The following is a 26,311-nucleotide window of genomic DNA, read 5'->3' on the forward strand; positions in this document are numbered from 1 at the left end:
GAAGGGCAGAGAGACAGAGGGCGACACAGAATCTGAAACAGGCTCCAGGCTCTGAGCTGTCAGCACAGAGCCCGACACGGGGCTCGAACCCGTTGACCTCGAGATCATGACCTGAGCTGAAGTCAGACGCTTAACCGACTGAGCCACCCAGGCGCCCCTCCATGGAATGATAGTTAACATTTTATTGACAGAGGTTCATGAGTCTCTTGGATGAAATATCAGACTTTAAATGAACAGTGGAGCAAAATCCATGGCCCCGGCACAGTGAAATGGGCTGGTCGGCCAGGAAGTAGTTGATGATTGCTTGGGGCTGCTACGATCATTGAATGGCTTCTTGGGAACATCAAAGCCACGTCATTAAAAGCCTCCTCCAAATCAAAGTCCCTGAATTTGTCTGAAGAGAAGTGACTTTTATGCCAACATTAGGTGATAAGGACAGAATGGATTTAATTTCTTGCCACTGATATTTTAAATCGCCTACAATTCTCGTAGTAACATTCTGAAAATGGAGCATTAGAAATTCTACTAATTTAGTCCCTAAAGGTATAGGAACGAATGTCAAAAGAGAACTTCGGCTGGAAGGGTTTAAAAAAAAAAATGGCTGGCCAAAAAAAAAAAGAAAAAGAAAAAAAAAAGCGATGGGATCTTCAAAGACAAGTGAAGTAACCCCCGTAATTTTTCAGCCCCTTCTGTGTGCCCGCTCTCACCCAGGAAAGACACAAAGGCCAAAATTCCACCCCAGATGCTATATTCTGCCCCTAGCATTTTCATCCTGACCTTTATGGTAATAGAAATAATTAGCACTGCTGTGGGTTAGGCAGAACATTTACAAAAGGACCCTCATTTTTAGGAATTCGTGCGTGGTTTGTCTTATTGAAATGCACTTTATACTTTGTCCTACAGCCACATTTTTAAATTAGTATTTTCCCCCCTTAAGAACCTTCCCTGTGCCGATTTCCTCTTCAAATAACACTGTTATCTATTTGAACGTTTCGGAAAATAAATGTACAAAGAGGAAAGCATAAAACTGCATATAACCCAACTCATCAGGGTAAATCTTTGTTACCATTTCATGAAATGTTCCAGAATATTTCCTTCCCATCTTTTTTTTCTGTGTGGACACGCACAAATATAGTCTCGGTTTTATAAAAATGGCCACACACCACACATGCAATTTCATACCTGGTATTTGCTAGAACTTTGAGAACAATTGCTATCTAGTGGCTTCTATGTGGGAGACTCTAATTTTGTATATTTAACGATGTATCTTGTGAGTTCATCATGGATGAGCTCATGTCCTATTAAGTTCATTTATAGTAAACGTCTCTAAATTTTCAAGTCCACGTATCTCAAGCATGCCAATAAAATCACTTTGCTTTGTTTGTTCAGCAAAGCTCAAAAAGAGGCATAAGACTGTGTGGCTGTCAATTCTCTTTGAAAATGAGGGGCATGGAACGTTCTGAATGCTCCTTGAAATTGGGTGGAATTCACCACAGTGTTAGCAGTGTTATTTGTTGAAACTGTGTGCCCCCCAAATTGAGTATTAACCTCTAGTACCTCAGAAAGTGACCTTATTAGGAGCCCAGGTCCTTACAGAGCTAATCAAGTTCCAATGAGGTCCTTAGGATGGGCCCTAATTCAGTATGACTGAGGGCTTTATAAAAAGGGGAAATGTGGGAGTGCATGGGTGGTTCAGTCGGTTAAGCATCCGACTTTGGCTCAGGTCATGATCTCAGGATTTGTGAGTTCAAGCCCCGCGTCGGGCTCTGTGCTGACAGCTCGGAGCCTGGAGCCTGCTTCAGATTCTGTGTCTCCCTCTCTCTCTGCCCCTGCCCCACTTATGCTCGCTCTCACTCTTCTCTCTCTCTCTCTCTCTCAAAATAAATAAACATTTACAATTTTTGAAAAATGGGAAATGTGGACACAGACATGCATAGGGGGAAGATGCAAAGACCAGATGGTCACCTGTAAGCCAAGGAGAGAGCCTGGGGCAGATTCTGACTCACAGCCTCAGAAGGAGCCAATCTTCTGATGCCTTGCCCTTGGACTTCAGCTTCCAGGACTGTGGGACAATACAGTTCTGTTGTCTAAGCCCATGGGAAAGCCCAGATTTCTCCACTTGGGCAGAAAACTAGATGCACCCAAAAGAAAGGTCTGCCGCTGGCCTTACCCGGGATGCCCCCGAACGGTAGTCACAGAGGAGAGCCAAAGACGCCCCGGGCTCCGGTGCCCAGAGCACAAAGGAGGGTGTCCTCCTTCTGTACCACTTGGGGAACCCCCTCTCCTTGGGGTGTGCAATTCTGTAGGCATGGGCTGAATTCTCTCCTGAACCCCCAACCACATGGAGGGAGGATGCTGTCTCTGGGCCAGAAGGAAGATACGTGTCCTCCTAAAACCAGTTGTCTGGCTCAGAGCCCTGGGTTTCCCAGCCACCAGCAGGGATGGGGGGGAGGAGGTATGGGCAGAGCAAAGTGACCGCCGCGGGGACCTGAGGCGGCCCTGAGGCACTTTCTTCTTTGCTGTGTGGGAAGGGAGCCTCCCTAGCCCTCTCTCCCAGATGGGCTTGAAGAGGCCCCGTGAGCAGGTGGCAGTGTCCATTTAAGGAACAGGACGGAAACCCATTTATAGACTGGGGCTGCAGCGGCTATGCAGGGGCAAGGACTCCTCTATCACCGGATGTCGTCTCTGCAGCTTGAGACGCGGGCGTGATTTACAAGAACCGGGACTGTCCTCACTCTCTTGATCATTTTCCTACCTTTCTAATGCTCCGGCTACCAGTTATCAAGCACCTGTACAAGCCTATGTGTCATGTGCTGCTCGAGACCTTGTGAATAGCTTGCATCATAAGTGGGGAAATTGTTATTTAAGGTGCGATGCTGAAGAATGTAGGTTCTGGAGCTAAGGATGGAGGAAGGCGCGGACTCTAAAGGCACACAAAGAACTTTATGGGGCGGCAAAATAGTCGATATCTCAATTATAAGACAGCACTCATGTCAAAACTCAACAAGGATGCAACTAAAAACGATAACTTTTACTAGATGAAAGTTATACCTTAGTAAACATGACCCAATAAATAAATGGAAAGAAAGAAAGAAAGAAAGAAAGAAAGAAAGAAAGAAAGAAAGAAAGAAAGGAAAGGAAGGAAGGAAGGAAGGAAGGAAGGAAGGAAGAAGAAAGAAGGAAGGAAAGAAAGAAAGAGAGAGGAAGGAAGGAAGGAAGGAAGGAAGGAAGGAAGGAAGGAAGGGAGGAAGGGAGGAAGAAAAGGAAGTAACATGTCCTGCAATCCTGGAATCAGACTGTCCAGACTCTCCCAGCCAGCCCTGCCACTTAGCAGCTGTGTGACCCTGTGCAGGTCACTTGACTTCTCTGGGCCTCAGTTTCTGCTTCTAAAAAGCCAGGACAACACTATCCCTACTTCATCAGGCCGTGAGAATTACACGTGATAAAAATGGTCTCAGCGCATGGATCTGGTCCCTGAAAGGAATCAGATGGCAACATAATGGGAAACCAGGCTCCAAAAGAAGTCTGCCTCTTTCCTTTCTGTTTTGTTCAATTTGCAACAAGCTAAGGAACTAAAGGCACATTGGGCTCAGCAGTTTGGGGACCAGGAGAAGCCCCAGCTCCCACAAGTGGCCAAATGACCCTGCACAAGTGATTTCATTCCTCACATCTTGGCTCCGTTTCTTCTCCATGAAGGATTAAATTTAAATTAAATTAAATTAAATTAAATTAAATTAAATTAAATTATTAAATTAAATTAAATTAAACCTATAGCTCATATGGCTATCATGAGAATCTAAAGAGAGAATATTAGGATTTGTGATTATTTTTTTTTTCATAAAGGATGTAGTCTCTACCTGTTAGCTAGTATTAATTTCAGTCGAAGCTTCCTGGACCTCTATTCCCAGTGTAGATGTGTTTTGTGCGCTGATACAAATGACAGCTTGTATTTTTTCTGGAAAGAGAAGATGCGGGAGGAGGGTAGGGCAGTGACCGAAGAGAGTGGGGAGACCTGAGTGGCCCTGGGGCAGCGTGTGTGCGGCGGACCCGTGTGCAGAGTCCCTGCATGGCTGAGGTTGGAAAGGAAGCGTGAGCCGATCCCCAGCCCCCTCCACTGACCCCATGGGTCCGCAAGGGGCCAGAATGACCCGTGAATGTGGAGGTCATCATCCACCTTCCACTTCTGAATGACACCCAGAGGAACGCTTCTCCGTCTGCCTCACTCCCTTCTCTGCCCTCCTAAAGTGGGGTTGGTTCCTCAGAATATCCTCGAGATGCAGGTTGTCGGCATAAAGGGCAGATGCTTTCTACGGCCACTGCTGTGACTGACACAAAGGACAAACGGTAGGCTCTCAGACAAAGACACAGGTACCCAAACGTTCACGGTTTCTCACAGTGTGCACAGAAGATACCAGATCCACACAGAGTAGAAAAGGACAGAAGAGACTGGCTTTCTCTCCCCATCCCATCCCAGGAGCTACGGCCGGTCAGCCCAATGCCGGGAGAAAGAAGAAAGGCACAACACTGTCAATAAAAGATGAATATAAAGGCAGAAACAGAGATGTGCCCACAAACTAACTCAGTAAAGGACGCATCGACCTTACACAGATGATGAGGGGGAAAAAACAACAAGGATCGTCATTTTTCTAGAACTAAATGAAACCTCTACCATACCACTGTGAAAACACGAAGGCTGCCTGTCCCCCCTATAGTCGTGCTATTTTTAGGACACTTTTATATTTCAAAGGCCAGAGAAGCTGCCATGAGGCCAGAGTCCACATTCCCCCAGATCACAGAGGCCACAGAGAAAGACCTCTTTGCTTTGCTTTCAGCCGTAACACCAGGACTTCATTCCTGCCTCCTTTCCCCGGGACAGCTAGTAGAACGCAGTGCTGGGCATCATCAAACGAAGGCCAAAGCGTGGCCAAAGACCGCAGAATGAAAGAGCCACCGTGGGCAGGAGACTCTAACCGGCCAGCCACCCCGGGCACCAAACGGTCACCCACCACGGCCACATGGCTCCACCGTGGTTGAGCCGGTCGTGATTTACCGCCGCGCTCAACTTCCTCATCAGAGCAGGAAAGAGCCTAAGCCACATCCACGGTTGACCAAGAGAGGCCGCAGTTAGGGCTGACTGAAAGATCAGGCTTCCCAGTTTGGCCACGACTCTTCCCTTTTTCCCACCAAGACGGCCGGCTCTGTCTCTGCAAAGCAACAGCGTGACAACCCTCTGAAGCGGGGGGACGGTCACTCCCATTTGATGGATGCACGGCCGGAGACCCTGAGCGAGAGGTTTAGTGACACGGCTGAGGATTGGCAGCCGCTGAGTGGAAGGGGACGGGGCTCAGACGCAGGCAGACAGCACCCCTACCGCCGCAGTTTGCGCGTCTACGGGGGACAACACCGCCTTGGAGGATGGGAGGTCTGCCTCTGATGGCGCCCCTGCCCTCAACGGTACCGGTATTCTGTGCCTCGACCCATCTGGTGGCAGAGTAGGCATCGATGGTGCTTCCTGACCCTCCTGATTGTAGACGTCCATCCACTTCACACAAAATTCCGTGGGTGAAAATGCACGGACGGTTTCAGGGGACGGTTGGGGTGAACGCACGTCACAAGGTTGTCGGCCACCCTGGGAACCACCACGCGGTCGGTGTTCAGGCTACTCTGACACCGCACCTGCAGACGCCTTTCCCACACCCGTGACAACGGGGCTTGGGGACAGCCCAGATGGCTCTGGCTCAGTAATTTCCTCTGTCCAGGTGTCCTGATTTCTTTTTTGCACATTTAACTAGTTTCGCGGACTCCTCTCCATGCGTTCCTCCTATAGAGGCCGAAGCCCAGTGTCGTGCGCTGACTCCTTGAGATAAAACGCAGATACTAACCTGGCACCGGGTCCTCCTCAGCGTACTTCTCCCGGGGTGGAGGGAGGCGTGGGGGGAGAGGGGGCTTGAGGCTTCAGAAGCTGGAGACTTTCTTTTTTGGTCATAAAGAAGCAGCCAGCTTTTCTCCCCCACTCAACTAAAACGAAAATAGCTTCAGAACCCGTACAAGTCTGAGGTTGTATACTTCTGGAAGAAATGGGACTGCCTGGTCATAAATCAGCTGTCATGGCCCGAGGAGCGAATTGAGACGGATTAGAAGACCGGATGAAGCTGTCCAGGGCTATTTGATCAGCTGCGCCCCGGGGAGGTGAAAATTCTAGCAATCTCCCCGCTGGAAACAGAATGCACACATGCCCACCAGCAAGCACCGCCTCCCAACTCAGCCTCACGCCCTGCCTCCTTCATGGTGGGTATTCGCTCCCTCTCTCATGTTTAAACCCCTACAAAATCCAGACCCACGTAGTCTGCTGGAAAACCAACTCTGCTGTAATTTACGTCGCGGTCGCGCTCCTGGGACAGGGCTGATGGGAATGGCTGAAGCTTGGGCCACCACGTGGCTTCGTATCTGCACATACGGACCCTGGATCCTGCTCTGATGAAAACCCTTTACTTCCCAAACACGAAATGTTTCTTTAATTGAACAAGCCTCATGCACCTGCTCTCCGTGTCCCTTGACATGCCCCCCCCCGCCGGGGAAGAAGCCATGAGGGCTGGAGCAGGCCACCCGAAACATTCATCGGAGTCAACAACCCACCCTTGGCAAAGACGTTTGGAATCAGAATGCGGGGAGTTTTTCATATTGGGGTCATCGTTTAGCATTTATACGGTCTTTGAAAAGCGTATGCTTTCCAAGTGCTTTTTAATCAGTTTTATTACTCCCACCTCGCAGCAGACCTGCAAGGTCAGGTCAGAAATCATCTGATTTCTTATGCCAGCATGCGGCTAGGTGGGCTTCCTTAGAGCCAGCCTCAGTGGTCCATCTCCTTCAGAGGGAAGGCCCTCGAGCCACTTGCATCCGTGGTCAGGCATGGGCCATTCTGAAAACCTCCTCTCAGTGAGGGAAAAAAAGAATATATCTATCTATCTATAAATATTATCTATATATATAAATATATAGATAATATATATATAGATAAATATATATATATATATATATATATATATATATATGGCCCCTGACATTGCAAAGCGATAACATGTTTCATTAGCACGCACGCTTTCTCTCTCTGTCCCCCTCTCTCTCCACCAAAAAGCAATCAGGCAGCCCCCAGCCTCAGCCAGAGCCAGCCTCATGCCCATGTGACCCATGCAGTCATATAGGACCCATGAGTCTGGCTCAGAAAGGCCCCAAGCTTGGTAATGCTCTGTCATCACAGTCTTGAAAATTCTTTTGAAGTATACTTGTTTATTTTGAGAGAGAGAGAGAGAGAGAGAGCATGAGCAGGGGAGGGGCAGAGAGAGAAAGGGAGACAGAATCCCAAACAGGCTCTGCACCGTCAACGCAGAGCCCGATGCCGGTTGATGTGGGGCTTGAACCCACAAACTGTGAGATCATGACCTGAGCCGAAACCAAGAGTCAGAATTCTAACCGACTGAGCCACCCAGGAACCCCCGCCTTCCGTCTTGAAATTCTTAATAATGTCTACCATGGAGCCCCACGTTTCTGTCTTTCACCAGGCCCCACCAAGTGTCACTGCCCTGCCCCCGCAGTCCAATCACAGGCTTCCCCAGGACTTTCCAGTGCTGCCTGAGCTACCGGGACCTCAAAAGAGACTTCTCCCAAAGCCAGGTGGGAGCAAACAATTATAGAGGCTGCTACTTGTCTTTAAATCGCCTCATCTCTGAGGGAGATCTGCTAGATTCTTCAGTTCCTTCTTCATCGAAATACAAAAGGGACAGAGGAGCAGAGAGTGGGGTCCCCTGAGGGTACTGCTTGTAGCTGAAGTTCCCTGAGGCTGCCTCTATGCTTTTGTCATGCAAGAATTCGAAATCCTCATCCAAAACTCAATTGTCTGGGAACTCTCTCCTGAATTTCAGCCAAATCTGGCTCTCAGCAAGAACTCAGCCAAAAAAAAAAAAAAAAATGATGGCAGGGGAATTCACTAAACAGTGCCCCCCGAAATGAATCTGCCTCGAAGATGGGAAGGATTAAATCTAGATGGAAAAATAACAATAAACTTGCATGAGGTATTTGGTAGAGGACTTGACTAATTGCGACATCTATTTTAGGAAGCTATCTTCCAGAATAGGTAAAAGAGCCCACATTTCTGAGGTATAGAACATTGCCAGAAATAATATTTGCGATGCGGCACTGTATTATCTCTATCTTTTGACAGGACTTATGCATATGTGAGAACAGAGTTATAAACATAGGGATGAGCCCATGCCTCGAACAAACTCCGAAGAGAAAAAATTATGCCACCAGGGGTCTCCGAGGTGCGACGTGTGCCGTGATATTTCACCCTGGACAAACAGTAATCCTCACACAGAAGGTAGGCTACAGGCATATCTAAATTCACTTAGGCACTTCTCACAAGTAGAACATGGAACTTTTAAAATAAAACAACATGCACAACTACACGTGTAATCTTCTTCCAATGTACCGAACAGATTTTACTCACTTAGCACTTTTAAAGGGAGACGTGATAACTTAAATAGAACCCAAATATTCACTGACACATGTATGGGAATTTATATCACTAGGCAAGAGGCATAAATCGACTGTAGTATCATCCTAGATACCTATCGGTTCATGGGACTCAGACTGCTAAAGCCCTATGTGGTTCTAAAATTCATGACTTTGAAGACTAACCATCAGCAATGGTGGTTATTCCTCAATCAATATGTATGGAGACCCTACTTCTGGAAGCATGGACTCCACCGGGAAGCCTTCCCTGAACACATCCTTCTCCTCCTTCCTAAGCCTCCACAATGGCTATAGGCTGTGCATCCCTGGCAATCAGTGTATACAGTGAAGAGACCTGTAGCCCAGTTAATTTTATGTGATTCTGTCTCCGGGGCTAGCCTCCCAGCCACGCCTTATTCATTCACCCAGCACAACGTACAACACGCAATGGAGTCCCCATCCATGTAGGTTGAATGGCATGTGCCGGGGAGAGGAAAAGGGACAACACAAGTCTGTCCTTTCAAGTTTCATAATCTAGAAGGCGGAAGGAAATGTGACTGACCAAATACGTGATTTCTGATTTACACACGCAGTGGTTTCGACCATAGACAGGGCCCCCATTCTGGGAGGAAAAGTTTTTTTAAGAGTTTTATCTGGGGGTTCAGAATGCTCTTTCTTACGCGGAGCCATGGAGAGTAAGGCAAGGTAATAAAGGAGACTGGTGTAAAGTCAATGTCAAGGAAGCTGCCACATGAGGCAGAAGAGGATTTGTCAACGGAGACCTCAATGAGGGACTTTTGGGGCAACAGTGCGATGATGTTTACCAGCCACTCCTTGTGTTATTGGGGTTGGGGTGGGGGGAGGCTCAGAGGGCATACTTGAACCTCTAGAGGTCAAGTGGAAGACCTGGGGAGGGAAAGAATGACTTGGTCAAGATCCCCGTAGCTGCTCTTTTTTCACTCGAGACTAATGGAAAAAAAAAAATCCAGGACAATATTGTTTCTCATGTATTTCGTGCCCAAGTCCTAAATGGAATTGGGGCAGGTGTAAAAGAAATTGGGTTGTGTCCAGGATATGCCAGAAAATGAGAAATGTAATAGGAGGGGAAGTGTGTAAGTGAAACTCACGCTGGCTTTTCCTCAAAAAGCTCTGTGGTTTTGAGCAAAATTCGCCTTTGGGCACTCAGTTCCCTATTTGAAAATGACTCCTTTGAGGGAAATGACAAATACGGTCTCCTTGAATTCTCTGAATTCTAAGTAGAACCATAGAAACGACAGTCTTTCTCTAGGTCAGTGGTTTTGAAGCAGGGTGACTACACCCCAAGAAAGGGCAAGGCCACCATGTTCGGCTGCACAGGTTGTACACAGCACAAGACGGCAGCCAAGAATGGCATCTCTGGGGCTGTAAGGTGCTTAATTCTCACATGCACAGTGAAGAAAACTTTGACATTTCTCTTTACATCTGTTTAGAATCAAAGGTCTATAAGGACGAAATTAGGTTTTATCAATAGCTACTCTCAGGATCGATACTGACATTGTCACTTGGTGAGTAGGGAAGAATGGGGTTCCTGTGACTCTTGGCTTGCTCTCAGAACACCACCACATGCTGCAATGCAGCTCCTTGAGCCCCAGGAGGAGGATTTACAGATTATGTAATCTATTTTTAACTGAACTAATCTCCCCACTAAGTAGGTAAGTGACTTTTAAAAAGTCTCACACAGGGGCACCTGGGTGGCTCAGTCAGTTAAGTATCTGACTCTTCCTCTCCACTCAGATCATGATCTCACATTTTGTGAGATCGAGCCCCACATCCGCCTCTGTGCTGACAGTGCGGAGCCTGCTCGGGATTCTCTCTCTCTCTCTCTCTCTCTCTCTCTCTCTCTCTGCCCCTCCTCTGCTCATGCTCACTCTCTATCTCACTCTCTAAAAATAAATCAATTTTAAAAAATGTTGTTTAAAAAAGTGTTGCCTAGTCACACTCCACAACACGGACGAACCTGGAGGACCTTATGCTGAGTATAATCAGCCAGGCACAAAAGGACAGATACTCTGTGATTCCACGTCTATAAGGTCCCTAGAGGAGTCAGATACATAGAGACATTTGATACATAGAGACAGGAAGTAGAAAGGCGGTCACCGGGGATAAGGGGAACAGGAAAGAGGATTTGCTGTTTAATAGGTAATAGAATTTCAGTTTCACAAGATGAAACTGTTCTGGAGGTCTATTTCGTAACAAAATAAATAAACCACACTACTGAATTTATACACTTAAAAATGGGTAAGGTGGTCAATTTTATGACATGTGTTTTTTTACCCCAATAAAATTCCTGCATAAAATTTCACAGATTGAAAAGAATACTAACACTGTCAGCAAAAGCAAGAAGAAAACAATAGAAATGTGAACTGATCCTGCTAGATTCGTTCTAGGATATCTTCATGAGCACCAACATGAGCCTCTAAACCACAGCCATCAAGTTAGGCTCACAAGGAAGTCCCGTTACCAGGACTATCTGACCAATTCGTGGCATCGGGGATTTCTTGGTGTATCAAACAGGTGTCGAGAAATGTGAAAAGGAAAAGTCCAGGTATACTGTGCCATTTAGCCAGGCTCAGGGAAATAAAAGTGCTATTTTTCTAATAATCCCTAATGAAAGAGTGATGTTACTTAATAAGGAAATTATATATGTAAGAACCTTCCATTTATATATGTAAGAACCTTCCAGGCGCCTGGCTAGCTCAGTTGGGAGTGCGTGCAACTCTTGATCTTTGGGGTTGTAAGTTCAAGCCCCATGTTGGGTATAGAGATTACTTAAAAATAAAAAAAAAATCTTTAAAACATTCTTTAAAAATAATTAACAGGCATAATTTCTTAATAATTTTTAAATAGTGGGACTTAGCCCTTGATGGACATAAAAGTATATTGACTAAAGAAGAAAATCTTGGCGGAAAAGAGAGAACACACTTTCTTGCCCCATTTTAACTGTCTTGTTTGGGTAAGACAAATGTTAATGAGTATTGCTACCTGCAGGGTCTTCTTTCCAGGCATTGCATAAATTTAAAATAACTAATCACTTTGTTAGAACTTTAGCCAAGCCACAGATGTGGGGGTATGAGGACAGATGACCGTTTCTTTTGTCACGACTCTCCTCCACAGTTTGGGATTGTGATAGCAGGAAAAGCATGATCTCAAGCCAAACCAGGTCCAACCCCAGCTATCAAATAGCTGTCCGGGAGTCATAAACAAATTATTTAAAAACTAACACTCAAAAGGCAATCCAGACCATTGGGTGAAGGCTTGAAGTGTGGATGATTGAGGTATTTCAGTCTTGGCAAAGCCCATGACTTCCTCAAACCAGAGGCAGAAACCTTCCAGGGAAAAGGACTCTCCTGTTCTCTAGTCTAGTTTCCATTGTGGTATGAAAACTGCCTTATTGCAATAATTCTATCAATTCACACTTTTTGGCTTCTTTCCCCTTAGATGTTCTGCAGGAGAATTTTCAATTTGTGGATGATTACCTACCTGCTTTATGATTCCAATTTGTCTTCTTTTTATTTATAAGGTGGCAGTTTTAGAGTAAAATGTAAAATAATGGCATTTAGTGGGTGATTGATTTTTCCACTGGCAATGTTATAAACATGGCCAAGCGTTTCCTTTCAGAAGTGGAACGAGAAGCAATTCAGTGAGATTCTGAGGCATAAATTTCGGGCTATGTGTAAGGCACAAACAATATTCAAGCAGATTGATGCCTGGCATGTGTAACTTACACGGAATTGTTCATGTACAACAGCCCAGAAATGGATGCTGGATTTATAGGTCTGGGCCACCGGTGGGTGTGTCAGCCTTGCTTGGCTTATGGCACAGAACAACGATCTGTAGAACATTCTCATACCCATTCCCAAAGTGCACCTGTACCTGTATCTCATTACTTATACCTCACTTCATTCCAAAGGTGGATGAAGAATGGTAAACAGTTGATACCTGGGGACGATAGGAACGTGGAGTCACAGCCTGTTGGACTGCACAGGGACACGGTCGTACATCTCAGTGCCTAACCTCCCAGGGGAAGACACACAAGCCCATCGCTTTTTGTGTAGGAATGGTCACGTCTTCCTAGCTCAAATATAAACCAACTTAAGATATTTAAATATGCAATTAGAAATGAAAACATTTGGTTAATTCAGAGAAACATCAATGGCTAATTTTTAAATAGCAATTAAAAACTTGAATAGATGCTGTGCTTCCTGTACACAAAGTATATTTTGCCTTCAACGGTGTGCCAGGATCTGCAGTCTGGACGACTGTGATTCGGCACGAATCTTCCTAAAGCTCTGCTCGGGCTCTCTCTTATCCCCCTGTAAGCACAGTCAAATTGGTTTTCTATTTCAGTACAGCCAACAGCTTTGTAGGGCATTCACGGGCTCTGCCTCTCTGGCTGAAGCTCCTTTTGTTTGAATTTCATAGAGCTTATCTGAAGTGAAATAGTCCCAAGGGAGACGACCCCCAACTGTAGGATATTAGAATTCTCTGTCCCTCCCTCAGCGTCCCTGTTTTCCTTGACATTTTTCCAAATGCCAAGAGTTCTTCCTGTCCAGATTCTCTCCAGTTCTCATCGCTTTGCCTGCCATCAGCGCACTTCTTTTGTATATCTGACAATGTATCCATTTCCAACTTAAAAGGATTTCAATGGCAAACCCAGGTTTCAAACCGGGAGTAAAAAACAAAAGATAGAACTTTTCTTCCCCAAACTTGTCTGGACCACAAATCTCAACGTTTAGAAAAGAGGGGGTCTGGTCTGTTGGTCACATTAACTGATAAACCCATACCCCCAAATGTATTTATTCATCCAATAAGGGAACGTTACCAAGTGCCAGACCAGGAGCCAGGTCCGGTGGACAATGTAAAGTTGTTCCTGTCCCCAGGAAGCTCACAATCTAGGGGGGATAATGCTAATAAATAAAAATGCAACCATAATACTTGCTATGGTCTGGATGTTTGTGTTTTTCAAAATTCATGTGCTGAAATCCTAACCCCCACGGTGAAGGCATGACAAGGTGGGGCCTTTGGGAGTGATCAGGTCACGAGTGGGGGGCCCCAGTGAATGGGACTTGTGCCCTCACAAAAAGAGACCCCAAGGAGCTCCCTGTCCCTCCTTCCACCATATGAGGACACAGGAGGGAGAAGGCTGTCTGTGAACCAAGAAGAGGGTTCTCACCAAATCACACTGGCTCCCTGATCTCAGACTCCCTCCCAGCTTTCAGAACCGTGAGCAATAAATTCCTATGATTTATAAGCTGTTCAATCTGTGATACTTTATTATAGCAGCCTGAACAGACTAAGACAATAACAGCATGAGCTTTAATGCTGTGTTTTATAAAACTATCAGCCAAATATTATATAAATCTGTGCATATGCATCCCCTAAAGTCCTTCTTTCCCCCGCAGTGAGAAGCCCTTTCTAGAAAGCCATTCTAAATTAATGAAAAGCCCCAGGCTTGGGCTCATGATATTGTTCAGGTGTTCAAATGGTACAGGGCACACAGTTCACTGAGGACAGAAGGCCCCCAGATGCAGTGTGAACGCCTTCCACCTATAACAACACCTCTAATGAAGCACTGAGGCAGAAATTATAATAAAAAAAAAGTTCAGAGAACGTATTCATCATAATTCAAGGCACTTCCCACAACAAAAACCTGTATTTCCTTTTCATCTTGATCACACTATTCAACTAAACCTTTAATAAAATCAACTGCAAGTCATTGACTCAATCCAAAAGAGAAAAACAGTGAGACTTCTTAACCACACACAATCCGATAATGAGGTGCGGGACCGGGGGAACAAAGTTTATGGCAATCCATAAACCATCAGCCCAGCAAACACATTTCCAGGCTGCATTGGGACCTCTGCCCATGCAAGAAAAGTTGCACTGGGAACCAAAGTTGGACCTGGTGTCTTCCTAGACCTAACATCCCCAGGTAGAGTAGAGACAGTGCCCATCCCGGTGTGATCCAGAGAAACCAGGGGGATCTTGCTGGATCTTCCCGTGTCTCTGCCACTGACTGGTACATCCCCAAATGAGGTTATACGTATAGAAGAAGCAGGGTCGTCATTTGGCCTGCTGCTGCCAGGCCTTTGGGGCCAGTTGGAAAATTCACATTTTATGCAGTTACGCTTGGAATCTGGGTGTAACTGGTCTACCCTGGACAGTTATCTGCAAGCCTGCTCATCCGTCCTCCGGCATCTGCTCGGTTCACTATGACATCACAAGAAGCACACGACTATGACAATTTTCACTGTAGTTCTGTTCCCTACTATTTATCTTAGCAATGGGTTGTCCCAGTGGCTGCCTAGGTAAGCCCCAAGCGGCGGCTACTTTTGAAAACAAAAATCCTGTCCTTTCTATGCCCCCTGCAAGATTCAAGGGAGCATTTCTTCCCTTGCATATCTCTCTCCAGACAATGTTGTTCACTCTTCTCTTCTTCCTTTAGAAACTTAGTGTGTAGGCAGTAGCTTCTGATTCTGTGCTAAGGACAGGCACGTGGGTCAAAAGATTTGCCCTGAAATGTCCTCAGTGTGTTCCCTCCATGCGTCTGACAGGCACAGTCCTTTTGTGGGCGACGTCTGGATGGAAGAAAGGCTTGAAACTCTGGTCCCAAGTTGCAACATCCCATCCAAGCCGATGCAAGAAAAGAGTGGTGACAGTTAGGATCCTAGATGCTTTCCCAAAGGGGTCTCAGGTCTAATTAATAGCTGTCAACTGATGCATTATGCAATGGGAACCCACCACACACACACTTCCTCAAAAATAGGGTGATGGTGGGTGTCATTTTTCAAACTGATTCTCCAAAAGTGTGCCTTTATTGCATGAAAATCTTGCTCCTGGCTCTCCTAAATCAGTTCTTTTGAAAAGCAACTTAAGGGGCACCTGGGTGGCTCCATCGGTTAAGCATCCAACTTCAGCTCAGGTCATGATCTCCTGGTTCGTGGGTTTGAGCCCCGCATTGGGCTCTGTGCTGACAGCTCGGAGCCTGCAGCCTGCTTCAGATTCTGTGTGTGTCTCTCTCTGCCCCCTGTGCTCACTCTCTCTCTCTCTCTCTCTCTCTCAAAAATACACAAACATTAAAAAAAATGAAAAGCAACTTAAAAACGCACACCTGGATGAGAAAATGGGACTGTCGGTGTTATGGGACTCCTATTTGGTGGCTCAACAAAGGGAGTCTCATTCTTCTCCTGTGCGGGGGTCCAGGCGGAGAGAGAAGAGGGTGACTTTGTTAACCTTGACTTTGGTGGTTAGGATTTCTGATCCAGTTAAAACACCTTAACCTGCATTTTGATCCCTGCTAAATTACCTCCCAGCCCATCTGACATACTTTAATACTGAAATGTAAATTAGACACCCCCACAAACCACCTCCACTCTCTCGGTGCCCTAAATTTGGACTTGACTCCCCTCGCTGTACTGGAGCTGCTCTTTTCAATCGCCTCATTCCCCGAGCAATGCATTGCCACGGGGGACGGAGGAGACACTGGGTCGTGGAGTCACCCAGTTGAAAGCCGGCTCCAGGCTCAGTCCCCGAGTCCCCACCTCTCACCGCCTTCCCCCTAAATGCTAGAAGACCCGTAGGACCAAGGCCCACCGGGGAGCACTTGGCCCTTTGGGGGCCTCTCCTCCCAGCCCCGCCCCAGCACGGCCCCGGGGGAGCAGCTGTGAGCTCAGGGATTTCCGCAGCGGGCACCAAACGCTGCCAGCTGGAGCCAGCGCTCTTTGCCCACCAGACTCCAGCAAATCCCGAAGTCGGAGGAGAGGCTGACAAAACCCCTGGCTTTGACCCTCTGCAGCAATCAGTGACTCGAGTAAGCAAACGATCATCTGGAATCAACCCCTGCCTGAGAGCTATTAAAACAAGAAGCCACACGTAATTCACCCAACCAAGCAAAAGCTCTGGGCTGGGGGGACGTTCAGTTCTCTACCCGGAAAGGAGCGTCTGTTCGACTTTATTAAATGTTTTAAGCAGATTTGAGTTCTAGTGAAAGGACTCACTCCCACTCTCTGAGGGACACACACCTGGAAAGTCGGGGATCAGGCAGAGAGCTGGTCACCCAGCTGGTGGCCAGAGCACCGGGGCTGCACGTAACAGAGGGGGGACTAGGTGCAAGAGGGACAGGAGGGAGAAAGGGAGAAGGAGCTGGAAGGGGTGTCGCGGAAGCAAAGGGGGGCAGAGGAGACGGATGCGCCTCCTGCGGGATTTTAGCAACATTAAAGGAAACCCTTGCAGTTGGCTGTTAACGAGGCTGATGGAATGGGGCAGGGGCGGGGGGCGGCCGCAGAGCTGCCCTAATTTTATGTGCAGCAGAAACGAGGCTGTGACCCTAATCGTGGGCTGAGCTGTGGGACGTGTGCTCTCTCCCGGGGGACCCACGGTGAGGTGAACACCGCTGAGCTGAAGCATTCTGGAAAGCTCATGTGTTCACGACGCTGGGCTTCAGCCTCAGCTGCAGATGGGGTGACAGCCGGAGGGGACCCAGCAGGAACACCACGACCCCAGAAGAGCCCGGGGGGAAGCTGACTATCGAAGAAGGGCCCCCAGTGCTGTACTGCTTTCTGACTCCTCCTCTGGGAAGCCCACTCTCCACAGCCAGCCATGGCTTCTTGTGAGCACAGGTTGCTGACCCAGGGTGGAAGCTTCTGAAGTCTCCAGGAGGCTGCAAGGCACAGAGGCCTGGTCCTCCTCGCCCTGTCTCTGCTCCAGGCCCCAGCTCCCTTTCCCTCGCCCCCTCCCCACCCTCCTCCGGCTCCTTCTGTGACTCCCAGTGCGCAGAAACCGCCCCCGGCGGTGGGCCGCCCAGCAAGGCCGCCCAAGCCCTGCCCTTTGCTAGCCACCCACTTTGAACCGGCTGACCTTGAACTTCTCTCTGCCTCAGTTTCCTCATCTGTCAATGGGGAATAAATACCAGCACCCACCTCACAGGATTTGAGGGAGCAAATAAGGTAACACCAGTGGAGTGCTAGATGCCAAGCTGGGGGCTGAGAACAGACAAAAGTGAGGTGCACTGGCTTTACTGGAGCCCCGCCCCCAGCCTTATCTGGGGCTGAGAGGCTTACAGCCTTCCCATCTTCCTCCACACTTGCCCCCTTCCTCACTCGAGCCCTTGGCTCCGTCCCAAACCCCATTCCCAAACCGTCTACGCTTTGCCTCCTCTGTCTTCCTGTCATGTTTATGTCAAAAGTCACCCATGGGAGAGACAAACACAGTGAAGACACCTCTTATTTCTGAAGTCGTTAATTTTACTCTAGAATTCCCAAAAAAAGGATCACCCATCTGTCAAAAAAAAAAGACAGAGAAGATAAAAGTAATTATTTAAGTGCCGACCAAAAGGAAATAAAAACGGACTTGTCTCCACTACTGAGCTGAATTAGAGGGTGGTTTGTACAACCCCAAACCTGCCGCGTTTAAAAGAAAGAGAATGTGATCTTTTTGAAATAAAATGAGCTATCTATAGGTTTGCCCCCAAGAAAATACCGTCTCTATAAACATATTCAGAGAAGGGACTTGCAACCAGAAGAAATGTAGCTGTTCTTACGTCAAAGTCTCTCCGGTGGCCGAGCCCCATCCCTACACACAGATTTTTCATGGTTCGAGCGATTTGCCTCTTTTACTGACGCTCTAACTAGCTGCAGATGTAGTTTGTGCGGCCGAGCCGTGCAGTCCTTCCCCCACGTCTCTTCCAAGGCTGACTGTCACCGGCTGGCCCGCCTGCCAGCGTCCTGAAAGCCATCCACCAAAGCAAACACGTGAGGACAGGCGGGAAGCACAGCAAACCTCCGGCGAGGCTGAGACCCTCGGCTTTCTCTCCCGAGGTGTCCAACCCAAAGCACTTTCCAAAGTCACGATTAAATCAGAAGCCAACAAGCCATCCCTTTCTTTCCAAGGCAAATTTTTAAAAAGTTGCAAACTTCACCAACCTCTCTGCATCTGCCACCGCAAACCAGGATAGCAACGGGGGTCAGCCCTCCGAGCAAAGAGTCACAGGGCTGATCGACCACCACCCGGAGACCCTTGGCGTCTCCCGAGACCCACTGCGGCCAGCGCACTGGTCACCCCCAAGTCTCCCTCTCCAAGTACGAGGGCCACTCACCTCGCTCATGTTGCTGTAACGCGGCAGCCGCGGGATCCCTGCGCTCAGCACCGTGCTCAGCACCCGGATCGCTGCTCAGGGGTCGCTCTTCCACCGGTCCTGGATTTTCTCTTAAAAAGGGCTGCCCGGTGGCATCATGCCTCCCGTAAGCCAATGAGATTCATTCACCTGTCTGCACGCCTCGCAGACATCCGAGAGCACGAGGGGCCACCTAGTGGAGCCAGGTGGGAAGTGAGCTGGGTCTCAGCCCCACATTCTGCCAAGGGAAAGAGCTGCTAGATTTGTGCGTGGTTTTTTTTTCTTTTTTAAAGGTCAAAGTCAGAGGTACAAAGATCATCACCGGTTTGCCATTGTTTACTAATTCAAGGGTCCAGGATTCAAATACGTTTTCAACGTCAGTGAAAAGAATGTTTGCATCTCAGAGGAAGGGCAGTTCTGGAAACACCAGCCCATGCTCGCTCTCTCGCTCTCTCTCTCTCTCTCTCTCTCTCCCCCTCGCTTTCCCAGGAGCTGCGGCTTCCCCTTTGTGGCACAGATCCCAGACTTCCAGGAGAACATTCTCCACTGCTCCCGCCCCAACCCCAAATCTGCCAGGCTGTTCGTATCCCGGGTACCTCCTCCCTTGGCAAGAGGTCATAGCAGCGCTGGGACATCGACTTGGGAGAGTCATGCTGTGACAAGAGAGGAAGTCTCCGGCCTTATCTGTGTTGTCAAAAACTTCACCAGCATCCGGAGGGAGATGCGGGCTGGACCGTGGAATCTGTTAAAGATTTCATTGCTGCAGCCTGTCCAGCCTCTCTGTAAAGAGGTTCAGTCCTTTTGCCTGGACTTGTGAGACCCCGAAGAGCCTTCACGGCACCCAAGTGAAGCCTTGACTTTCACAACCGGGATCATGGCCAGTGCAGGGAATGAGGTGGGTGCCGTGGCCTGTCTCGTTGGCCCAGGGCTGATCAGGACACCCTCTGGCAACTTGCCAGCTCCAGGTTGGCCCTGGGTTCAAGTGGGATTCTCCGACAGTGACGCCCTGTCATGGCAGATACGCCAAATGATGACTCTTCAAAGGACCTACGGGAGATACAAGCATATCCAAGTGACAGCTACCATGTGGGTAAATACATGAGAAACTGGGCAGTTATTACAGTCCTCAGATGCCCCGCGGGGGCCTCACCCATCACCCCACATGGGGAGACTCTGCCAATAGCTGTATGATGAACCAACACTGAGCTCGGGCCTGTCTCTGATTCCCTCCATTGTCTTCTATCTGGCCAACGCCACAGTGGCCTCTCCTTTCACCTCCTTTCTCAGGGCCACCTCGGTGAGTGAGAGAAAAGCCACACATCCCCAGTGGGTACCAGCGAGTACAGGCCACCTGCGGAGGCTGAGGCCGGGAGCCAGGGCCCAGAGCTCTTGCATCTACCATACGAACGTGAGTGACCACAAACAGAAAGCAGCAAGAAACACAAAACTCCTAAGGCTTGTGGGAGCCGATCTTCTTAACTTATAGCCACTTTACATGGGAATGTGTCTACAGAAAGTCCCCTTTCAATGGGAAGACAGGTACATTTATTATAATAACTCTTCGTTCACAGAGAAACAGAAATGGGTTATATACAGTAAAACCTTGATTTGCGAGCGTGATTCGTTCTGGAAACACGCTTGTAATCCAAAGCACTTGTATATCAAAGCAAACTTCAAGAACCATTGGCTCAGTTGTGATCACGTGACGTTCAGCGTCACGTGCTACTCATATTGCAAGACATCACCCGTTTATCGAGTTAAAATTTATTAGAACTGTTTGGTCATCTTGCGGAACACTCACAGAACAAGTTACTCACAATCCGAGGTTTTACTGTTTACCTATTTGTCTATCCCAACCACACGAATCTTTTGCGAAAAAAGGAGCTGCCTGCCAGCACATTCTGACAGCATCCTCCTCATTCTTTTCCTCCCCCACCCCTCCTTGCCCCCAGTGTCACACGTGGGAGGGCCCAGACAGGGTGCCTTTAGGGTCCCCCAGTGGTTGGGAGTGGGAGACGGAGGAGGGTGAGTCTGCCGAGGCGCAGCCGACTGGAAGAAGAGGGACGGGGCTCCCTTCTCTGCATGAATGGAAAAACCATGCCTTCCCCAGGGAAAGCCTGTCTGGTTGGGGATTTTGAGCACCCAGTGCTTGGAGGTAGAGAGTGCTACCTCCCAGTGATAACCCTGATGAGGGTCCCTTGTGTGGTTTTGTAGGCTATGCTCAGGCAGAGGGGACAAACAGAGGAGACACAGAGGACCAGCCAGTGCTCTGCTGGCCTGGTTGTAGTGCAGACATGAATTTTCTCATAACACAAGTGCACATACGGATTTACAACAGCTTGGGGTTTGGGGAGCAGTGAACGGCTGCTAGTGTTTCCGGGGGAAGGGCCAGAACTGGTGCCCGGGATGGGCTGTGGCTTTGCCAAGGAGAGTATACAATTTGGAACAAATCGGGGGTTATAAAGGGTATGGAAGAGAGGATAGATGGCATTATGGGCTGAATTGCGTTCCCTCCAAAATTCATATATTGAGGTCCTAACTCTCCGGTACCTCAAAATGTGACTATATTTAGAAATAGAGGAGATAGAGCCTTAAAAGAGGTAAGTAAGCTAAAGTGAGACCATATGGGTGGGCCCTAATCAAATAGGATTGGTGTCCATATAAGAAGAGGAGATTAGGACACAGACCCATCACAGAAGGAAGACCCTGTGAAGACACAGGGAGAAGATAGCCATCTACAAACCAAGGAGAAAGACCTGAGAAGAAACCAACCCTTGGTCTTGGCCTTCCAGCTTCCAGCCTCCAGAATCGTGAGAGAATACGTTTCTGTCGTCGAAACCACCCAGCCTGTGGTACTTTGTGGCAGCCCTAGAAAACTAATACAGATGTCATAGCAAGTGCTGGAGAAGACTTTTAGGGAAAGAATAGAAGGATCTCAAGGAGAGTTAGACCAGTATTTGCCATGTAGCATGCAATTTAACCCTGTGGATTTCCCCAGGGCACCTTTCATAACACAGTTATCTCCAATCAATGGGTCATGGAGCTGTCTGTTTTAAACACAAAGTGAAATTGAGTGTGGCCATAGAGCAGCCATGGGAAACCAGGACCTGGGGGTTACACATAATGCATCCCAGGGTGCACCCCACACAGTTCTGGTTCCACATTTGCTCAGGGGACAGCTGCCCAGGCACTCGGGCACTGAATGTTCCTTCTATCATTCCCCAGCAGGTAGGCCCTGGGACCACAGCTCCCAGCCCCATCCCTTGTCTTGGGGCAGTGGTGTCCCCACAGACCAGCCATCAGACCAAGGATTGCAAAGGGTCCCTGGACCTCATCTTGGAATCCCAAGGGATAAGGACAGTAAGTAGATGGTCTTTAAAGTTTTCCAGGTGGTTCCAATAAGCAGTCATGTTTGAGGATCATTGTTTAGAACAGTGATCACACAACACACACACACACACACACACACACACCTCACGCACTCCTTCCAAACTTTCACTCCCTCCTGCCTCCTGCCCATCCTCCTCCCTCTACCTCCTTTTAGAATCCATGTGGCCTTCTCACATGACTCATGTTAGTCAAACACTGTATTACATGGTAGATGGAGTCATGAACCAGAAGCTTAGAACTTGAGTCCTTGACTTGAGCTACGGTTTTCCACGCGACCTTGGCAAAGCCTCACCATTCTTCAGTGTCTCATCTCCTCCACTGGTGCTTTCAATCTTAAAAATTAATTTAAGAAATATTAAAATCGTGCATCTGCCAACCTAAGCAAAAATAGAAACAACAGATATATTGAGCTGAGAAATAAATTTTGAAAGAACTTCAGGAGAATTAGACGCATAGCTTCATATATTAGATCTCGGGGAATACTTCAACGTTTCTGAGTTAAGATCCAGACATGGGGCTCTATAATTTATGAAAAAAAAACAGATAATATGGATAGATTATTTTCATCTTCTTGGGAGCGTGATTCTGCCTGAAGGTGCAGACTTGAACCAAGCAATCTTTCAAAATCCTCCTTTAGGGTTATTTATAGGGCCACTGTATATTGATGACCTGGGGCTTTTCATCAGACTTTTATACCAAATGCATCATATATATACAATTTCAGAGGGTGTGGGAGCTTTAAAAAAAAACAAACCCACACCCTGCATCATTTTCCTGCCTTTGCTTCTCTACTTCCTTGTGAACCACTGCCATGCACAGGTGCAGCACAGGCTTCATCCCTGAACGTGGAAGGCATGGACGGAGGGAGAAGGTGGTCATCCTCCTAGGACAGAGATTTCCTGGCCCAACGTCAGTGGCTGGACCCCTCCCTCCATTCTGCCTTCACTGTCCTCCCAAACAGGAGCCCCCTGCAGTCCCTGGGTGTCTATGCAGCCCCCATCCCTAAGGCTCAGCATTCCCTAGTCCAAAGGGTGGACCCAGTGAACTCCTGCCTTTGATCCCCAACCTTGCATCCTGCTGCCTTGAATTTTAATCTCCTTTGCAGATGCTAGCCCTCAGCCAACCTCTGGAGGCCACGTGGCCCAGAGCCAGGAAGCCACTCTGGTTATGGCCACAATTGTAGACATGCAATGTAATTCTACAGACCTCTCCAGGAAACATTTGTTTATTCCAATGACTGATTCGGGTGCGTGCTGGCTTGCACAAATCTTGATTCTCCCCTCCTGGACTTTAAGCTTCTGGACAGAGGGTGAGGCCATCCCCTTCTGTTCTCTCTCCCATCCCCTATGTGTGCACGGAGTTAGTTGTCAAAAACACTCCCAAACACAGCGCCTGGGTGGCTCAGTCAACTAAGTGTCCAACTCTTGATTTCAGCTCAAGTCATGATCGCAGGGTTCCATGAGTTTGAGAGGCTCAGGTCATGATCTCATAGTTCCATGGGTTCGAGCCCTGAGTCAGAATCCATACTCACAGTGAGAGCCTTCTTGGGATTCTCTCTCTCTCTGTCTCTCTCTTTCTTTCTCTCAAAATAAATAAATAAATAAATGCCCACTTCCAAACAAGTAAGTTTTCTACTGGCCACTGAGTATGGAAGCTGCTGAATAAAGAAAACTCTTTTCTCTATAAAATGAAAAGATTTACCTTCCAAGGTAATAATTTTGTCTTTTAGAAGTGAGAAAACAGGCGCCTGGGTGACTCAGTCGGTTAAGCGTCCGACTTAGGTTTAGGTCATGATCTCACGGCTTGTGGGTTTGAGCCCCACTTCAGGCTCTGTGCTGACAGTGCAGTATTGTTCTCTCTGCTCCTCCCCCACTCATGATCTCTCTCTCTCTCTCTAAAATAAATAAACATTTTTTTTAAATTAAAGGAAAAATAGATTAATAGAAGAAACATTAGGCGGTGGCTTCCCAAGGTTTTAGCAAATAATATTGCACGGCTGCTGTCCTGCCCCGCCCCCTTCATTCCCATCCAGCAAGAGTGTTTCCCCATCTCTTCTGTCACCCTTAACTGGGCACTCTGCATCAGAGATGTGTACATCTTATTATTTCTTGGAGATATTGGAAATTTGTTACCTTCGGGCACTCCCCCTTCCTCCCTCCCTCCCCCTCCATGGCTCGCACTTTCCTGAAACAACTTGTGTTTACTACATATGCAATTTCCAGCCCACCTTGGCACACTGTGAGGTCACTTTTTCTTTAAAAGTCACCAGGCAATAGGAGAGAAAAGGGGATGGTGTGGGAGGCAGACACGGACAGGTCAGATCTGGGCACCTGTCTTGTCTTATCTTCCAGTGTCAAGTGCTGCAGGCCCACCGGAAGCCACTATTGTTCTTCAGGTTTAAATTACTCCCTGTTTATGGAGGAAAAGGTCATCTTACAACCTGCAGTCCCTTTTAGCTCAATTAAAGGTCCAAGGCTGTCCTGGGGATAAGTTCTGCCTGGAGAGCTCGCAGAGCCCATGTCACCCTCCTCAACTCCCTCTTTGATGAAAAGGTCAGCGGTGTTTGCATTCAAAGAGCCCCCCCCCCCAATCCCGTCTCTGACGCCTGGATCCCTGGCCCATCGCTGAAGGCCATGCCTGTCCTGCTGGTAAGGCTGTCTGCTCCCAGCAGTCACGATGGCTCTCAGAATTGTGCTTTATTGAGTTTCTAACTGTTTTCCCTGCGTGCACTTCCTGCACAGGTGAACTCCTCCAGTTCACGCTTCAGCAACTCTTCCCAAAATTTCAAATCAGTGATTCTGCAGAGCCAGATTCTGCAGAGCCCACTTGTCTGGCATTATAGGCTGAATAGCATCCCCCCAAATTCATACCTTGAAGACCTAAACCCGACGCAGCTGTATGTAGAATGGGGTCTTTACCGACACAATTAAACTTAAATGGGGTCATAAGGGTGGGGCCCCACTCCAATGGGGCTGGCGTTTTATAAAAAGAGGAGGAGATACTATGGACGCACGTGCATGAAGAAAAGCCATGTGAGGACATGGGGAGTAGGCAGCGTCTACAAGCCAAGGAGAGAGGCCTTCGGAAGAAACCAGCCCTGCTGAAACCTTGATCTTGGGCTTCCAGCCTCCAGGACTGAGAGACATAAATGTGTGTGGTCTTCTGCCATGGTGGCCTGAGCAGACTCAGACATCTGGACCATGGCTGAGGTTCTCTCTAGAGGACACTCTAGTGGAGCCCCCTGGCCCGCACACTCCTAGGATGGAAGTGCTTGTTCCCAGGGTGCTGGGTGTTGGTGATGGACTCAGCCCTCAACTCAGTCCTCCCTCGGAGGCTGCTCTCAGCCAAAGGGCCCTGTTTGCTCAGGGTCATCATGTCATTCAGGTGACCACCCACATCCAGTTCTGTCAGCTCCACATCCAACAAATGCCTGGCCCCTTATCTCAACTCAGGACAACTCTACAGGGTCATCCATTCCAGCTCCAAAGCTTCCTGTTGGATCATCTGAGGCATTTGTTCTGTCTGGATCACAGCCTGAATCCCCCTCTCCCCAGGGAGCCATTCCAGAAATAGGTGAGAAAGACAATTAGCAGGACAATGGAAGGAGAAGGCTGTTGCTGAGGAAGTCAAGGCCATAGAGAAAAATAAGGCAAGGCCGAGAGTGATTGACCAGGAAATGAAGGCTGAGTGTGGAACCCAGAGCTTCTCGAGCAGCAAACAGAAATTCTCATGTCCTATGACTGTGGGCAGAAAAAGAGGAACACGCCCAAGACTAACTACAGTGTAGCCAAATGCCAGAGAAAGCAAGTTCTCTTCATCTATGCCAAAGTCAGGGTCTATGGGAGGGAAAAAGATCCTGAGTCGTGGGTAGATGCATGCAAATATCTTGAGCCCCCAGGTCCCTCTGATCACTCTGGGACTACAGCACTGGCCTCCTCCTCCTCCCTGTTGAAGGCTGGTGTTCTTGGTACTTGAAGATGGTACGGAGGCTTCTCTCTTGCAAGACAGCACATGCCTATGCCAAGCCTTCCCCACCTCCCTTCCTGACTGCCAGACTCATAACCAGGGTTAAATCACTATGTAAGCTGGCACAAGTGTTGACCCTGGTAAGGGAAGAACCCAAAGGAGCTTGGGGCTTGGCCAACACGTACTGGCAGAAGCCATGATGAAAATGCGTATGCGGCTGGGTTCTGAGAGTTAGATGGAGGCAGAAAGCCAGAGGTGGGGACAAGAGAAAGTTTGTTGAGATGGGAAAACTCTCCT

At 48.1% G+C, this 26,311-nt stretch overlaps 2 protein-coding genes across 6 annotated transcripts in view; both read right to left on the reverse strand.

The window, feature by feature from the left end:
- The window catches only part of PCP4 (Purkinje cell protein 4), a 59,962-nt gene extending 41,177 nt beyond the window's left edge, over positions 1-18,785 (reverse strand). The window contains exon 1 of the mRNA XM_015063200.3: positions 18,641-18,785. Coding sequence (XP_014918686.1) covers positions 18,641-18,649 — 9 coding nt within the window. The 5' untranslated portion in view covers positions 18,650-18,785. The remainder of the gene's footprint in view (positions 1-18,640) is intronic.
- Positions 18,786-19,212: 427 nt separating this feature from the next.
- IGSF5 (immunoglobulin superfamily member 5) overlaps positions 19,213-26,311 on the reverse strand; it is a 97,598-nt gene continuing 90,499 nt past the window's right edge. For all 5 annotated transcript variants that reach the window (XR_008297523.1, XR_008297519.1, XR_008297520.1 and 2 more), the window contains 2 exons: positions 21,431-22,380; positions 19,213-19,705 (listed from right to left, as the gene is read on the reverse strand). The gene's annotated coding sequence lies outside the window, so the exon portion shown is untranslated. The remainder of the gene's footprint in view (positions 19,706-21,430; positions 22,381-26,311) is intronic.

The sequence above is a fragment of the Acinonyx jubatus genome, chromosome C2 (assembly GCF_027475565.1).
Source record: "Acinonyx jubatus isolate Ajub_Pintada_27869175 chromosome C2, VMU_Ajub_asm_v1.0, whole genome shotgun sequence".
NCBI classification, from domain to species: Eukaryota; Metazoa; Chordata; class Mammalia; order Carnivora; family Felidae; genus Acinonyx; species Acinonyx jubatus.